The following is a 19250-nucleotide window of genomic DNA, read 5'->3' as shown; positions in this document are numbered from 1 at the left end:
AACACATTTTCAGATCTGAAGAGAAGAAAGGACACATTCACTGAGGAGACGGTCAGAGCGAGTGACTGGAGCACTAGAGCCGTGCTGCACATCCCACTGACAAGACCTGAAGTAAGCGTCTCTCTCTCTATTCATTACACTTCAGCCCGCTTTATACTGGATCTATATTGTCTCATTGTAACTGAGTGTGTCGGAGCAGTCAGTGTGTTCCTTGTGTTGTCTCATTGTAACTGAGTGTGTCGGAGCAGGCAGTGTGTTCCTTGTATTGTCTCATTGTAACTGAGTGTGTCAGAGCAGTCAGTGTGTTCCTTGTATTGTCTCATTGTAACTGAGTGTGTCAGAGCACTCAGTGTGTTCCTTGTATTGTCTCATTGTAACTGAGTGTGTCAGAGCAGTCAGTGTGTTCCTTGTATTGTCTCATTGTAACTGAGTGTGTCAGAGCACTCAGTGTGTTCCTTGTATTGTCTCATTGTAACTGAGTGTGTCAGAGCAGTCAGTGTGTTCCTTGTATTGTCTCATTGTAACTGAGTGTGTCAGAGCACTCAGTGTGTTCCTTGTATTGTCTCATTGTAACTGAGTGTGTCAGAGCACTCAGTGTGTTCCTTGTATTGTCTCATTGTAACTGAGTGTGTCGGAGCACTCAATGTGTTCCTTGTGTTGTCTCATTGTAACTGAGTGTGTCGGAGCAGTCAGTGTGTTCCTTGTATTGTCTCATTGTAACTGAGTGTGTCAGAGCACTCAATGTGTTCCTTGTGTTGTCTCATTGTAACTGAGTGTGTCGGAGCACTCAATGTGTTCCTTGTGTTGTCTCATTGTAACTGAGTGTGTCGGAGCACTCAATGTGTTCCTTGTATTGTCTCATTGTAACTGAGTGTGTCGGAGCAGTCAGTGTGTTCCTTGTGTTGTCTCATTGTAACTGAGTGTGTCGGAGCAGTCAATGTGTTCCTTGTATTGTCTCATTGTAACTGAGTGTGTCAGAGCACTCAGTGTGTTCCTTGTATTGTCTCATTGTAACTGAGTGTGTCGGAGCACTCAATGTGTTCCTTGTGTTGTCTCATTGTAACTGAGTGTGTCGGAGCACTCAATGTGTTCCTTGTGTTGTCTCATTGTAACTGAGTGTGTCGGAGCACTCAATGTGTTCCTTGTGTTGTCTCATTGTAACTGAGTGTGTCGGAGCAGTCAGTGTGTTCCTTGTATTGTCTCATTGTAACTGAGTGTGTCGGAGCAGTCAGTGTGTTCCTTGTATTGTCTCATTGTAACTGAGTGTGTCGGAGCAGTCAGTGTGTTCCTTGTATTGTCTCATTGTAACTGAGTGTGTCGGAGCACTCAATGTGTTCCTTGTGTTGTCTCATTGTAACTGAGTGTGTCAGAGCAGTCAGTGTGTTCCTTGTATTGTCTCATTGTAACTGAGTGTGTCAGAGCAGTCAATGTGTTCCTTGTATTGTCTCATTGTAACTGAGTGTGTCAGAGCAGTCAATGTGTTCCTTGTATTGTCTCATTGTAACTGAGTGTGTCAGAGCAGTCAGTGTGTTCCTTGTATTGTCTCATTGTAACTGAGTGTGTCAGAGCAGTCACTGTGTTACTGGGCAGGATTGTAATTGTGTGCAATGCTTTGTTTATTATCGTGACATTGTTGCTTAATATCACAGAAAGAAACATATCTGAAAGGCTAAGAGTTTAGCAAAAGAATGCGCGTTACAGTACAATTAATCTGTTATTTTCACAGATTAAAAAGGGCAGTTCACTTGCTTTTAAATTCATTTTTCAGTAGATCTCTTTTCCATGACTCATTTGCAACTGTTTAAGTGAACTGTTTAAGTTTATTGCCCTGCACACAGAGGTGCCTCAAATCAATACTATGCAAGTTATTGCTCTGCACACAGAGGTGCCTCAAATCAATACTATGCAAGTTATTGCTCTGCACACAGCGGTGTCCTCAAATCAATACTATGCAAGTTATTGCTCTGCACACAGAGGTGCCTCAGATCAATACAATGCAAGTTATTGCTGTGCACACAGAGGTGCCTCAAATCAATACTATGCAAGTTATTGCTCTGCACACAGAGGTGCCTCAAATCAATACTATGCAAGTTATTGCTCTGCACACAGAGGTGCCTCAAATCAATACTATGCAAGTTATTGCTCTGCACACAGAGGTGCCTCAAATCAATACTATGCAAGTTATTGCTCTGCACACAGAGGTGTCTCAAATCAATACTATGCAAGTTATTGCTGTGCACACAGAGGTGCCTCAAATCAATACTATGCAAGTTATTGCTCTGCACACAGAGGTGCCTCAAATCAATACTGTGCAAGTTATTGCTCTACACACAGAGGAGTTTCAAATCAATACTCTGCAAGTTATTGCTAAACACACAGGTGTCCTCAGATCAGTAATTGCAGTAACATTCTAAACAATTAGCCTTGTTTTTAATCAGTAAAAACATTATAAGGACAATTCCATGAAAAAGTGCCATGGCCATGAAAAAAAAAAAAGTTACATTTATCACAAACATCTCTCCCTGTATTTGTACTGAAGGGTGTGTGTCAATGCAGGCTGTATTATTATTGTTCTGTTTGTGCCTTTACTTTACTTTACAGGCATTTAAAATTACTGTTTAAAAAGCAACATTTTCACAAGTCCAGCTTCCATACACTTTAGATATCAATGATAGGATTCATGTTTTAGTCACACATTTGTAAATAAGTCACATTTTGACTCTATGGGAATATAATACCAAGTTACTAATAATATTTTAGTGATTTAAAATAATGGTGTTTAAATAAAACCAAATGTCACAGCCATCACATTTTCTTGGTAGAGTTTCTGTAAAAGTTGTATACTACATTATATTTAGTTCAAACTTTCTCTGCAAAGCTAACTTTTTAAAATGTATGTTCTAGAATACAATTGTTGCCCCTTTCTTAATAGTAAGTGCCCAGATTAGCGTCATGGACGTGACAGTTCTGGACGTGACTGGTAGTAAGCTTGATGAGATTGCAGAGTAATCACATGTCTTATCATGCACAAGCTAAATATTAATTGAAATCACTGAAGGGCATCAGAGCACATTGTCATGAGACCATATAAACAGATCTCAAGACCAAACAATCATGTCACTCATCTTAATGGGGATTAAAGTGTTTTCTGTCATCTGCTGGTCTTACATTTTTGTGTTCATGTTAACGCCCCTCCTTATTAAAATGTTAAAATGACAGTTGGTGGCAATGTGCTAAAACACGCAAAGGTTACTTTTAAATATTCTGTAATTCATTGATTTACTGTAAGATCACCCAAATACACGTCCCTTTAAACTGCAGTCTCATCGTGTTAGTTCAGTCTCTTCATTCAAAGCACTTGCGTTTCACTTTGCATCTCGTTATTATAACCATTCAGGACGCACTTCAAGAAGCTTTTATTTCTTATTTCTGTGCCAGTTTACGTGTTTTTATTTAATAATAGGGGTGCTCTGATAATCGGGAGCCTGTCTGCATGGCACCGATAAGAGGGAATAAACACACACACACACACAATCGGCTATCTGCAGTGTGTGTTATTTTAGCCGGTAATGTACACCCATATACATGATTGAATTTCTTCCAGCACAGAATTTAATGTTTGCTCAGGCATGCTTACTAATGATGCAAGAACATTGAGACACTCATTTTCCCAGTGCTGTGTAACGTGTGATCATCCTGCAGTAAATAAGACTCAAAAGAGCCGTGTTTGGAATTTTTTTATTTTATTTTTTTTTTTTTTATTATAAATTTAGTCGTCGCCAATTATTTTTACCCCGGTTTTCACCCCAATTTAGCATGCCCAATTATTATCTGTATCCTCGGCTCACCGCTCGCAACCCCCCCGCCGACTCGGGAAACAGAGGCTGGACCACGCGTCCTCCGAAACGTGCTCCTTCCAAGCCGTCATTTTTCGCGCTGCAGATCCACAGCAATGCCACCAGACCTATAGTGCCGGAGGACAACACAGATCTGGCGGCTCCGCTGCAGAGCCACAGGCGCCCTATCGGCCACAGGGGTCGCTGATGCGCGGTGAGCCGTGGATTCCCCTGCCGACCTAAGCCCTCCCTACCCGGGCAGCGCTCAGCCAATTGTGCGCCGCCCCCTAGGAACTCTCGGTCACGGTCAGCTGTGACATAGCCTGGACTCGAACCTGCGATCTCCAGGCTATAGGGCACATCCTGCGAGGAGCGCCTTTACTGGATGCGCCACTCGGGAGCCATATCCGTGTTTGGATTTTTAATATCTGAAGACAACAATAGGATAGCGAATTGTGTGCAGAACAGGCTTGATGCTGCATTAAATCCAACGAGGGACTGCGAGTAGAATATTATTCTGATGCTTTAAAAAACAATAGATTGAATCCTAAATAACATTGATGGTTTAAAATAATAATTATTATTATAATTATTTATAATTGTGTGTCTTGCTCAATCTCATTGGGTGCGGGTGTGTTCTGTGGCTTTTTGAAGCTGTAATTGATCACTGTGTCGTCTTGTTTAGTAACAAATTCAAGTTTGACTGAATTTTGTAAGCAGTTATTTTCATGACATCTTTTTGTTTTTGATTAAGTGAACAGTTGAAGCTGTGCTGCATTTTGAAGCAGTGTATGCTTACAATAAGAATGTAACGGCCGCTGTTGTAGTTCACATTGCCTAGACTGTGTTTCTTTTCTACTGTACAGTACAGGTAGAGGTTATGATACGCAGTGCTAGACAGCAAGTGGCTATACAAGTTCATGTCACATTATAGATGTTTTTTTTCTACAGAATTGTTTTCACTTGTACAAATGCAAAGTGTTATTTTTGTGTGACTGTTGTAAAACAAATGTATAAATTGCTGTCCAGCACACAGTATAATACTACGTTATTCTTTGTATTCATTTTCTGAAGTAAATGCAACACGTAAACAATACCTGTTCATTTTAACATTCATAATTGTAAAACAGTTTCAATTTGGCCCTGGGTCTTGTTCTAGTAGTTTACAATAGCTTACATGCACTGTCTATTATTATCGGTATCGGTCGATATGGACAGAGAACCATCGACTATCAGCATCGGACAAGAAAATCTTTATCAGTGCACCCCGAATTACTGCAGCACTTCATGACTGTCACTACATTACTTTATACTCTGAATTACTGCAGGACTTCATGACTGTCACTACATTACTTTATACTCTGAATTACTGCAGCACTTCATGACTGTCACTACATTACTTTATACTCTGAATTACTGCAGCACTTCATGACTGTCACTACATTACTTTATACTCTGAATTACTGCAGGACTTCATGACTGTCAGCACATTACTTTATACTCTGAATTACTGCAGCACTTCATGACTGTCAGTACATTACTTTATACTCTGAATTACTGCAGCACTTCATGACTGTCACTACATTACTTTATACTCTGAATTACTGCAGCACTTCATGACTGTCAGCACATTACTTTATACTCTGAATTACTGCAGCACTTCATGACTGTCACTACATTACTTTATACTCTGAATTACTGCAGCACTTCATGACTGTCACTACATTACTTTATACTCTGAATTACTGCAGCACTTCATGACTGTCACTACATTACTTTATACTCTGAATTACTGCAGCACTTCATGACTGTCACTGCATTACTTTATACTCTGAATTACTGCAGCACTTCATGACTGTCACTACATTACTTTATACTCTGAATTACTGCAGCACTTCATGACTGTCAGCACATTACTTTATACTCTGAATTACTGCAGCACTTCATGACTGTAAGCACATTACTTTATACTCTGAATTACTGCAGCACTTCATGACTGTCACTACATTACTTTATACTCTGAAGTACTGCAGCACTTCATGACTGTCAGCACATTACTTTATACTCTGAATTACTGCAGCACTTCATGACTGTCACTACATTACTTTATACTCTGAATTACTGCAGCACTTCATCACTGTCAGTACATTACTTTATACTCTGAATTACTGCAGCACTTCATGACTGTCAGCACATTACTTTATACTCTGAATTACTGCAGCACTTCATGACTGTCAGCACATTACTTTATACTCTGAATTACTGCAGCACTTCATGACTGTCAGCACATTATACTTTATACTCTGAATTACTGCAGCACTTCATGACTGTCAGTACATTACTTTATACTCTGAATTACTGCAGCACTTCATGACTGTCAGCACATTACTTTATACTCTGAATTACTGCAGCACTTCATGACTGTCAGTACATTACTTTATACTCTGAATTACTGCAGCACTTCATGACTGTCACTACATTACTTTATACTCTGAATTACTGCAGCACTTCATGACTGTCAGCACATTACTTTATACTCTGAATTACTGCAGCACTTCATGACTGTCAGTACATTACTTTATACTCTGAATTACTGCAGCACTTCATGACTGTCACTACATTACTTTATACTCTGAATTACTGCAGCACTTCATGACTGTCACTACATTACTTTATACTCTGAATTACTGCAGCACTTCATGACTGTCAGCACATTACTTTATACTCTGAATTACTGCAGCACTTCATGACTGTCACTACATTACTTTATACTCTGAATTACTGCAGCACTTCATGACTGTCAGCACATTACTTTATACTCTGAATTACTGCAGCACTTCATGACTGTCAGTACATTACTTTATACTCTGAATTACTGCAGCACTTCATGACTGTCACTTCATTACTTTATACTCTGAATTACTGCAGCACTTCATGACTGTCAGCACATTACTTTATACTCTGAATTACTGCAGCACTTCATGACTGTCAGCACATTACTTTATACTCTGAATTACTGCAGCACTTCATGACTGTCCCTACATTACTTTATACTCTGAATTACTGCAGCACTTCATGACTGTCACTACATTACTTTATACTCTGAATTACTGCAGCACTTCATCACTGTCAGTACATTACTTTATACTCTGAATTACTGCAGCACTTCATGACTGTCACTACATTACTTTATACTCTGAATTACTGCAGCACTTCATGACTGTCAGCACATTACTTTATACTCTGAATTACTGCAGCACTTCATGACTGTCACTACATTACTTTATACTCTGAATTACTGCAGCACTTCATGACTGTCACTACATTACTTTATACTCTGAATTACTGCAGCACTTCATGACTGTCACTACATTACTTTATACTCTGAATTACTGCAGCACTTCATGACTGTCAGCACATTACTTTATACTCTGAATTACTGCAGCACTTCATGACTGTCACTACATTACTTTATACTCTGAATTACTGCAGCACTTCATGACTGTCACTACATTACTTTATACTCTGAATTACTGCAGCACTTCATGACTGTCAGCACATTACTTTATACTCTGAATTTTTTGTCATAAAACGTCTGCTGCAAATAAAGTAATTTTTGTTGCAGAGGGAAAGAAAAGAGACGAGTGTTCCGGCCCTTTGTTTATATTATTATTTGTATTATTATTGATTGCGGTGCTGACGAAAAGCTGCCGCCATTATTTGATTTTAAAACCTCGTAGGGATGCGTGACTGATCAGCTACTGATTATTTAACAAGCTGTCAGTCACGCATCCTTACTAAACTCGTGCAGACTGTGGCTGAGGGGTAATAAGATAATTAACAGCTAGTTAACCCCTCGGCCAGAGTATAAAAGCCTCCAGCTTTCCTTGTTTGGAGTGGTGTAGAACGAGTGAGGAGTCAGGAGGTAAGAGAGAATTCAAAGTAAGCAATTGCTATACGTTCTAGCTCTAAACCAGCACGATACTCGTTTGTTTGGCCAACGTGCCCCTTTGTTTTGTTTAAGTCTTTTATTTCCTATTGTTTAATAAATGAACTGAACGCCGTAGCGTTTCAGTGTTGCCCCGCCAGTACCTGTTTGTTTTGGTTTTGTGTTTCTGGTCTGAAGTCATGCACTGCAAGCCATCTTGTTCACAGTCTCCTATTTAAAATAACACATTTGCAATCAATTCAGTCTTGAATGCAGAAAATATCTATAAACAGATGTGGCAATGAATTAACAACGTGAAGTGAAACAAGTCAGAGCTTTAGCTTTAAAACTCCTACATAAGTTGAGTGTTTTTGTGCATTTTCAAATTAACACTTGAACCGCCGAAATTTCTGACTAGTTACAACCACACAGCGGTTCATTAAAACAGCTTCGATATGAAAATGAAAAACAATCGGATACAACTTCATATTTTTATTTGTGAACACCATGTATAACATTTGCACAACAAAAACACTGTATAGCACATATACATAAATATGAAAAACTATAATAAACATTACACAATAAACTACTGTGTAAACAGGTGTAGAAAGTTGTATGCGCGTACAAAATTATAAAAAATAAATAACTAGTTCTAAAAATAAAACAAAAATATAACAAGCGACATGAATGCTCTTTGAGGGAAACAGAGTTCAAAGGCACATCTATTACAGCTGTCTAATTAGTACAATCCACACAGAAAACACACTTTTCAATTTTACCAGTGCATGTGCCACAGACTGCCTGTTCTCAACGGGCGCAGGCTTCCAGTGTTTTGTTTCTGTTGCATTTAGCAGCCTGGCCTTGTCTTTTCTTCCGTGTGCCAGTGGGTGCAGCGCTGGCTGAAGGTTGAGGGGCACTTGCAAGCCGGATTGCACTTCTCTGATCAAAATGTTTCTGGCGCAGCTCCAGGGCTAGCTGCAGAATGAAGTTCCTCCGGGAGATTGTGTTCCCGGTGCACTCCTTGTACAAAACAAAAGCCAGGTCCAAAACATTATAAAAAAAAACAGCCACAGGCCACCTGTGAGAACCACCTTTGACAGAATACTGCCGTGCCATTTGATCAAGTACATCCACACCATACTCCGTTGCATTGTAAAATGAAACACTCTCTGGCTTTCGTTTAGCATCAGTCCCAATGGTCATTGCCTGTTCTTGAGAAATATTATTTGGCTGCAAGGCTATATTCGGTGCAATACTGGATTTTCAAAAATGTTAATGCCGGATGTACCCACATGAAACCATTTGGAAAACTATCTGACTATTCTCTCCTAACTGGTCCCAAAAAACAGCTGCTATAAATCATTCATATGTGAACGATGATGTCATGGTGACGGTAGATGCTCATTTTAAGGCGTTTTAAACAACCATTGGTTGCTTACCAAATGACTGACAACTCCAAAGGCTCCAACAACCAATCAGGGATGGTTTTATATACTTTCAAAACAAAAGCAGTTGGACAGAAAGCTAGATGAGTTTGTTTATTTATTTTTTTCTCTGTTTGGAGATTTGGCGATCACAAGTACAAGCTTACCAGAAAACAAAATATTCATAGGATAAACATCACAGATGACCGTCCAATCAAAATGCATTGCACTTAAGCCCCAGCCCAAGAGAAATACATTTTATTATGAGGTGCAGCATTTCAGTGTCTTAGGTTTCGGTTTAGATGACTGGTATATACCATGATTTTAAAGTGCAGAATTACTAGAGAGCAGATTAAATTTCTTTACAGTACCAGGAATGCTTACCGACTGTGGCAAAGTGGTTTGCAGTGTACAGGTGCAGGAGTGATGTGGTGTGTAATTATCAGACAGAGATTTGTAATCCAGTTGGAAGTAATTTATTTTTAACAATCCAGGTCTGGTGACCAAATAATGATCCCTGGCAATACACAGCAATGTGTAGAGCACGGGGTAAATAATAACGGGTTTGCAGTCTCAAATAAAACACACACGTATCCCTCCTACAATATAAATACACGGTCACCAGTCCTGGGTGCGTGCTGTAGTGCTCGTGGTGGGTTGTACAGATTTATCAGTGACAATAGTGCCGTGCTGTTCCAGGTTTTGTGCTGGCCCTTGGCAACAGCTCTGGAATGTGTTAGTCATCTATTAATACAACAACCAACAATTATAGGCAAAATAAAACACTCACGATAAGTTATCACGATACTGCACAGGTCCTTCCAGGTTATTTTCTCGTAACCAAAGCGAAGGAACAGATTGCGATTCTCCGTCCCCATTCATGCCGTCACACATGACCCCTTGGTAAACGAGTGCAGCCACCCCTCCAATCTGCGACTGCCATGTCGTTTCCCTTTCGGGTCAATGAGTTAATTAACCGGAGTTCCACCCCCTTTCTAGCTGGCCGACTTCCCTTGAACCCTGGGAAAGAACTGTCGGGCCAGCCCGTCCAAGGTACTACTCTGTTCTCGCTACTTATCGCACGGTCAGGTCAGGAGGGAGATTTACCACCAAGAATCACTGTGTTTCTGTCACACTGACCCAAAAGAAAACTTTAATTTTTATTACAGAAAGTGTTGATGAGTTGACAGATCTATCTGATGTTGAACTTCTTCACATTACGCAGCCATCAAATAATTTGGTGTAAAATGATCCTGAAACACAAGCTGAAAGTCACGTTCTGTCAGTCTGACCTCAAACAGGTAGAATGTTCACCGGAGCGGAAGGGTTAAAAGCAGCAAGAGATGGTGCCTCCCTTCCAAATCGAGGCAGATCATTCCACACCTGTGGGGCTCTGAAGCTGAACGCTCTGCCACCTGCCTGCTTTCTCTGTGTCCTTGGAATACGTGCCATGGGTAAGAAAATACATGGGAGTTAGTGTATACATTTCCATGTGAGACGAGTTGTCAGACAGATGTGTAAATGAAGACAATAACACCTGTTTCTTGAAACATCTGATTTGCATGTTTTCAATGCTCCGCTCCATTTCTGATGACAGAATGAAATCTTAATTGGCACGGAATGACCACCTTGCAGTAGAAACACACAAGTGACTCAAATGACAGGCTTGCTGTTGATTTAAACACTTCCGCCTCTGTGTTCTGGGAGGGGAAATGTCTTCACACAAGGGGTGGTTGATATGATGTCATCCGGCACACACGCAGTTCAGGGGCTATGTGCGCGCATACTGGGCCAAAGCCAGCCTAGGTGTGTGCTCAAGTGTAAACGGGCTCAAATGATAGGACTCTTAATCTGATAGACCCTGTAACAAAGTGCGAATGAATCTGAATCAACAATCTCCCCCTCGACCTGTGAGAGCACTGTACAGCAGGAATTGCGTGCCCCGTACTGAATGTTTCGGCAGTTCATTCCGGGGGCAGTCGGAAGCCGGCCGTTCAGGAAAGGGATGGTGTCACGGTACCAGGAGTCCCCGCCCTAGTACGGTAAGCAAAGTTTCATTCATGAATTGGAGGAGACGTGATTGAACTAGCTATCGGAGGGGGCGGGGCTGAGGGTACTTCAGGGGGACGTGACGCCATAATTGGTTCCTTTGTTGTGGTTGATGGGAGGAAACGAGGACTGTTTGGAGCGAGGGTTAAGTGCTTTGTGTTTGTTTTGCAACCGTGTGTCTCTTATCATTCTCAGAATAATTAAGAACAGATCTGGGAGCTGCAGCCTGAGGCCAGCGATTCACCTGGACTTCACCGCACCTGCACTTAATCAAGCATCACTGTTTCCAGCACCGCACCTGCACTATGAGCACGCACTGTCCGGAGACGTGACTGTGTTTGTGTTTTTTGTGATTTATTATTTCGGGACTGCAACCCCTTGTTTAGACGCTGGCAATACCCATTGCTGGGTAGAGCCAGCTTTATTATTTAATTTTTGTTCAAGAAATAAAAAGGAACTAGAACCGTGAACTTTGTGTTTGTCCTTGTCTGGAGCACCTGCATCACCCTTTCACTACGCACTACAACCCACACGTTCACAGACCCTGAGTCAGTTCAGGACCGAATTATAAGTGTAAACACAACGATAGAGAACAGATCGTAATACTTCATTTCATTTTCTGCTTTCAGGACTGCCTTATCCTGGTGAAAGCCAAGGAACAAAGATGAAGTTGGTACCGATCTGCATTAAGCAGGAGATGCCTGAACTGGAGCCTGTCCACATGAAAGAAGAGACTGAACTGGAGCCTGTCCACATGAAAGAAGAGACTGAACTGGAGCCTGTCCACATGAAAGAAGAGACTGAACTGGAGCCTGTCCACATGAAAGAAGAGACTGAACTGGAGCCTGTCCACATTAAAGAAGAGACCGAACTGGAGCCTGTCCACATGAAAGAAGAGACTGAACTGGAGCCTGTCCACATGAAAGAAGAGACTGAACTGGAGCCTGTCCACATGAAAGAAGAGACTGAACTGGAGCCTGTCCACATGAAAGAAGAGACTGAACTGGAGCCTGTCCACATGAAAGAAGAGACTGAACTGGACCCTGTCCACATTAAAGAAGAGGAGACTGAACTGGAGCCTGTCCACATTAAACAAGAGACTGAACTGGAGCCTGTCCACATTAAAGAAGAGGAGACTGAACTGGAGCCTGTCCACATGAAAGAAGAGACTGAACTGGAGCCTGTCCACATGAAAGAAGAGACTGAACTGGAGCCTGTCCACATTAAAGAAGAGACCGAACTGGAGCCTGTCCACATGAAAGAAGAGACTGAACTGGAGCCTGTCCACATGAAAGAAGAGACTGAACTGGAGCCTGTCCACATGAAAGAAGAGACTGAACTGGAGCCTGTCCACATGAAAGAAGAGACTGAACTGGAGCCTGTCCACATGAAAGAAGAGACTGAACTGGACCCTGTCCACATTAAAGAAGAGGAGACTGAACTGGAGCCTGTCCACATTAAACAAGAGACTGAACTGGAGCCTGTCCACATTAAAGAAGAGGAGACTGAACTGGAGCCTGTCCACATGAAAGAAGAGACTGAACTGGAGCCTGTCCACATTAAAGAAGAGGAGACTGAACTGGAGCCTGTCCACATGAAAGAAGAGACTGAACTGGAGCCTGTCCACATTAAAGAGGAGACTGAACTGGAGGCTGTCCACATTAAAGAAGAAGAAACTGAACTGGAGCCTGTCCACATGAAAGAAGAGACTGAACTGGAGCCTGTCCACATGAAAGAAGAGACTGAACTAGAGCCTGTCCACATTAAAGAGGAGACTGAACTGGAGGCTGTCCACATTAAAGAAGAAGAAACTGAACTGGAGCCTGTCCACATGAAAGAGACTGAACTGGAGCCTGTCCACATTAAAGAGGAAGAGACTGAACTGGAGCCTGTCCATATTAAAGAAGAGACTGAACTGGAGCCTGTCCACATTAAAGAGGAGACTGAACTGGAGCCTGTCCACATTAAACAAGAGACTGAATTGGAACCTGTCCACATTGAAGGGGAATCTGTTGACTTGTTTAAGGATACAGAAAATATATCCCGGCCAAAGATATCACATCAGTGTAATGAATGTGGGCAGAGCTTCAGCCGACCAGGAAGCCTAAAAACACACCAGCAGATTCACACTGGAGAGAAGCCGCACCACTGTACTGAATGTGGAAAGAGCTTCCGTCAGTTAGCAGTCCTAAAAAGGCACCAGCGACTTCACACTGGAGAAAAGCCGTATCACTGTACTGAATGTGGAAAGAGCTTCCGTCAGTTAGCAGTCCTAAAACGACACCAGCGACTTCACACTGGAGAGAAGCCACACCACTGTACTGAATGTGGGAAGTGCTTCAATGCGTCAGGAAGCCTAAAAAGACACCAGCGACTTCACACTGGAGAGAAGCCGTATCACTGTACTGAATGTGGAGAGAGTTTCATGGAGTCAGGAAGCCTAAAAAGACACCATCGATTTCACACTGGAGAGAAGCCGTATCGCTGTTTTGAATGTGGAAAAAGCTTCACTGACAAAGGAACACTAAACAAACACCAGCGAATTCACACTGGAGAGAAGCCGTATCAATGTACTGAATGTGGGAAGTGCTTCAATGCGTCAGGAGGCCTAAAAAGACACCATCGATTTCACACTGGAGAGAAGCCATATCGCTGTTTTGAATGTGGGAAAAGCTTCACTGACAAAGGAAAACTAAAAAAACACCAGCGAATTCACACTGGAGAGAAGCCGTATCACTGTGTTGAATGTGGGGAGTGCTTTAGTCAGTCAGGAAACCTAAAAACACACCAGCGACTTCACACTAGAGAGAAGCCATATCAATGTACTGAATGTGGGGAAAGCTTCACTAACAAAGGAAAACTAAAAAAACACCAGATAATTCACATTGGAGAAAAGCCACACCACTGTACTGACTGTGGGAAGAGCTTCAATGTGTCAGGAAAACTAAAAATACACCAGCGAATTCACACTGGAGAGAAGCCATATCAATGTATTGAATGTGGAGAGAGCTTCAGTGAGTCAGGAAGCCTAAAAAGACACCAACGCATTCACACTGGAGAGAAGCCGTATCACTGTGTTGAATGTGGGGAGAGCTTTAGGCAGTCAGGAAACCTAAAAAGACACCAGCAAATTCACACTAGAGCCAGCCTCCCTCCCTCCCAGTCCCTCACCTCTCCACCCTGCTTGTTTGAGTGTGTGGAGAGCTGACTGATTCCTTGTCTCTCTCTCACCCTGCAGTAAATGAAGGGAGTCCCCAGGAGTGAGAGCCAGCCTGAATCCAGAGACACTGAGAAGGGGAGCGTGTCAAACTGAAGGAGACAGACCCATTCTTTCAGAATGAACTGCATTGGAAATTAATCTCACTCATCATGCTGTGAGGATTCATGCCAAGCTTGTTTCTGTGAACACATTAAACAAAGATGCCAAAAACACATCATATTTTTAAAATACCATTACTGTACCAGTGTCGGTGAGAAAAGAAGTGAATTATTTAAAAGAAACTAAAACTAAAAATCTCTTCATGGGTGTGGCAGCAGTGTGCCCTTCATATTACTAGAATGGCCTCTAAGCTATTGCACCACATATGTAACTGAGATGGATTTACCAGTGAGCAGGAGGATGATGGGAAATGTAGTTCTGAGAGGTCCTTGAGGCAGGGAATGCAATTTAAAAGTTTAAAAAAGTGGTCAAAATATAAAATTAAACAACAAATTAAACAATACGCTCTCCTTCCGTAAGCAGTTGTAGCAACACATGGGAACATGCGACCCAATCAAATAAAAAGGTCCTCATGCACCCTTTAAGTACTGAGAAACTCCAAGCTTGTTGTGTACTGGAGCCCTGCTTCAATGCAGTGGGATTGAAATACAATTCCTATCATTTTTATTGTGTAAATTGCTGTGTGTGCAATTATGACAGACCCACAATATTAGAGCTGTATAAATATACTGTAAAGCATGAAAGGTTTGCAAGTAAAAGATTCATAAAAGTTGCTTTTACTCAAATCTGCAATACATACATGCTGCAACATTACCATTATTACTACATTCATAGCTTATACAGTTTATGAATAATTGATCTAAACAATCTGCAGAGTGAAGTTGCCTCAGACTGTTTGACAGTAACAGAGCTGGTGCTTTTGTGGAATCACCATTAGCTGTTTATTCCTTTTGGGCAAAATATGGCTTATTTGCTTGTATTTTGTATCAGTATGATATCATTAGAGTGACAATGCAGTACATCCTAAGGCAGGCTTAGTTATTTATAAAGGATTTCATTGACATTGAGTTTGAGTTCCTGTATGTTTTCCAGTATCTGTGTGTATAAAGGGCACATTATTATGTTTCCATTACCTCTGTATGTAAAAGGTTTGCAATTGTTTAAACTGTCAATGATTCCTGAGATACAGATCTGCAGTGGAACTGAACAAACCCAAGAGAGACATTGAAAAAGGGGAAGATACTGCTGCTTGTGGTGAATATTCACTGAAGATGATATTAATACATGAAAGTGTATTATAAATGTAACTGGACAGATTAATGAAATCTCTGTGTCTTGAAGAAAAAGGGCTCCTTTCCTGCAGACACACTGAACTGTGTGACCCCTGAACTAGGTGAGCAGGGCTGGGTGGCATCTGGACTGGATTAGGCTGAAAGGACAGTTGAATTCTGTACAGATCATTCACAGCGGCAACAAGTGAGTGTAGACAGTGTCAAATTTCACTGGTCCTGCTAGCTGCGTTAACGCAGGCTGAGAGGTTTGACTGACTGAGACTACAGATATATGATCAAAGGTTTTGCCTCACTCTACAGAATGAACTAATTTTGCTTCATAAAGTCGAATGAAACCTGCTGAATAATGTTAAGTTAACATTGAATTACAGTGATTTGTAGTTTTGCATATACTGAATGAAAAAGTGACAAATTGAAATAAATTGACATCTTGAAATCTATGATGTACTGTACTACTATTATGACATCCAGTAGACTTTTGTGATATCCTTGTGTAGTTTCTTTGAATACACAATGTTAAATAAGTTATGAATTGTACCAAAAATTCTAGGTGATGCTAAACTTTTGTCTGAGCTGTACATATACATCAGCACTGCCATTAAAATAGAATGTTTAAAGCTTTATATATTGTGTATCAATTGCATCCTGTAAGACAGTGTGAAGTGTAGATGATGCTATTAAAAGAGAACACCTTTACACATTTCACTATTCAGAAGCCACTAATAAACTTTGCATTGATTTTACACTGAACTGTTGTGAAGTGCTTTTTCTTTATTGCTTTACTGCTCAGCTCCACTATTTGTGCTGCCTGTCTAGGAGAAGAGAAGTCTATTAATGCAAACAGCATGCAGATTGATTTAGATTGGATCAGGAGCAATGGATCCTCAAACAGGTTTGCACTGTACAGGGATGTCATGCATGCGGAAATGGCAAAAACAACAAACAAAATCCAGCATTACTTTAAAACATTAAGGTCACAGAAAATGACACCACTGCAGAGGTGCTTCATGTGGATCAGCTTTGAGGTGCTTCATGTGGATCAGCTTTGAGGTGCTTCATGTGGAGCAGCTTTGAGGTGTTTCATGTGGAGCAGCTTTGAGGTGCTTCATGTGGAGCTTTGAGGTGCTTCATGTGGAGCAGCTTTGAGGTGCTTCATGTGGAGCAGCTTTGAGGTGCTTCATGTGGAGCAGCTTTGAGGTGCTTCATGTGGAGCAGCTTTGAGGTGCTTCATGTGGAGCAGCTTTGAGGTGCTTCACGTGGAGCAGCTTTGAGGTGCTTCACGTGGAGCAGCTTTGAGGTGCTTCACGTGGAGCAGCTTTGAGGTGCTTCACGTGGAGCAGCTTTGAGGTGCTTCACGTGGAGCAGCTTTGAGGTGCTTCACGTGGAGCAGCTTTGAGGTGCTTCACGTGGAGCAGCTTTGAGGTGCTTCACGTGGAGCAGCTTTGAGGTGCTTCACGTGGAGCAGCTTTGAGGTGCCTCACGTGGAGCAGCTTTGAGGTGCCTCACGTGGAGCAGCTTTGAGGTGCTTCACGTGGAGCAGCTTTGAGGTGCTTCACGAGGAGCAGCTTTGAGGTGCTTCACGTGGAGCAGCTTTGAGGTGCTTCACGTGGAGCAGCTTTGAGGTGCTTCACGTGGAGCAGCTTTGAGGTGCTTCACGTGGAGCAGCTTTGAGGTGCTTCACGTGGAGCAGCTTTGAGGTGCTTCACGTGGAGCAGCTTTGAGGTGCTTCACGTGGAGCAGCTTTGAGGTGCTTCACGAGGAGCAGCTTTGAGGTGCTTCACGAGGAGCAGCTTTGAGGTGCTTCACGTGGAGCAGCTTTGAGGTGCTTCACGTGGAGCAGCTTTGAGGTGCTTCACGTGGAGCAGCTTTGAGGTGCTTCACGTGGAGCAGCTTTGAGGTGCTTCACGTGGAGCAGCTTTGAGGTGCTTCACGTGGAGCAGCTTTGAGGTGCTTCACGTGGAGCAGCTTTGAGGTGCTTCACGTGGAGCAGCTTTGAGGTGCTTCACGTGGAGCAGCTTTGAGGTGCTTCACGTGGAGCAGCTTTGAGGTGCTTCACGTGGAGCAGCTTTTGGAAACACATTTAGGAGCACACTGCTGCAGTTTGATTACTAGAACATGTAATTGTAATGGAATGAGGGTGAAATGATGCAAACAGTAACATGTAACAATAATAATCCTGGTTTGTTACCTTTAGTTTGTAGTTGTATTGGAACCCAAGGGCTGAAGCTGAAATGTATAGAAGAGGTTCAGACTGATACAACTGAACAAGGAAATGTCACTCACACTAACAAGGACCATATTGGAAATGGAAACAATAATTACACACAGAAAGCTAATAGCGGTGTTATTAATGTGCAAGAATAAACTGGATTGCTGGACTGCATTGAAAAAAATAAACGTAAAAATTCTGCCATCTACTGGTCACTTTTATGAACTGATTCAAATATTAAATTCAGAATCTTTAACAAAAAGCCACATTTGTGTTTGAACTGGTTTCTCCTTAATATGTTTGAAATAATGTTTAAATATACTTTCAATGAAGTGTATCTGTGTTTCCTTCACTAGTTTTATTCTGCTGGTATCATTTTAAACACTGAGGGAGACCTCAATTCCAAACTCGTGCTGTGGAGCGTCACTCAGGGTTTTTAATATTGTTAAGTGAAAGAAACACATTTTTTATTTTCCTACAGGATATCTGGTACTATACTAGGGTAACATAAATACCAGTTTATAAGCCTTGCTTTCAGATAGTGAAATGGGCAGCAGTGTGAAGTAGTGGTCAGGGCTCTGGACTCTTGACCAGAGGGTCGTGGGTTCAATCCCAGGTGGGGGACACTGCTGCTGTGCCCTTGAGCAAGGTACTTTACCTAGATTGCTCCACTAAAAACCCAACTGTATAAATGTGTAATTTGTATGTAAAACATCATGTGATATCTTGTAACAATTGTAAGTCGCCCTGTATAAGGGCGTCTGCTAAGAAATAAATAATAATAATAATAATAATAATAATAATAATAATAATAATAATAATAGTGTTGCACTTCCTTGATCACCTGGGGGGTGAAATTGTCCCCTCCCCTTGAACGGTTTCTTTCACAGTATCTTAATCTGTATTCCTGTAATCTCATAGTACAGTATACATCTGTGAAAGTGAACCGAAGCAAATAATATATGAGTTATATATAATAATTAAAAAAATAAAAAAGCACTGTTCTCCTTGAACTAAACTAACACATTGTAACACATTTTCAGATTTGGAGTGGCTGGTGACGGCTCTCACCTGAAGAGAAGAAAGGACGCATTCACTGCAGCTCACCCATCAGAGGAAAGCGCTAACGACTCCCTAAACAGAACAGAGAGAGGCTAACACCGGACAGCGGACACCCGGGGAGGGGCTGACGTGTTGGGGGCGTGGTCTTGTACCTGAACTGCGAGAGAGGGGGTTAAATCTGCAGTGAGGACTAGTCTAGTCACACAGATTACCTGTCGCTGTTAGTT

At 41.7% G+C, this 19250-nt stretch overlaps 1 protein-coding gene across 1 annotated transcript in view; it reads left to right on the top strand.

Annotated features, from left to right (window-relative positions):
* The window catches only part of LOC131720843 (paternally-expressed gene 3 protein-like), a 38401-nt gene that overhangs the window by 6420 nt on the left and 12731 nt on the right, over positions 1-19250 (top strand). The window contains exons 2-3 of the mRNA XM_059013026.1: positions 14-111; positions 11870-14442. Of these exons, the coding sequence (XP_058869009.1) occupies positions 11905-14442 (2538 nt within the window). The 5' untranslated portion in view covers positions 14-111; positions 11870-11904. The remainder of the gene's footprint in view (positions 1-13; positions 112-11869; positions 14443-19250) is intronic.

The sequence above is a fragment of the Acipenser ruthenus genome, chromosome 45 (assembly GCF_902713425.1).
Source record: "Acipenser ruthenus chromosome 45, fAciRut3.2 maternal haplotype, whole genome shotgun sequence".
Classification (NCBI taxonomy): Eukaryota; Metazoa; Chordata; class Actinopteri; order Acipenseriformes; family Acipenseridae; genus Acipenser; species Acipenser ruthenus.
The sequence above is the reverse complement of the archived record's forward strand: the minus strand, read 5'-3'. Positions and strand labels throughout refer to the sequence as shown.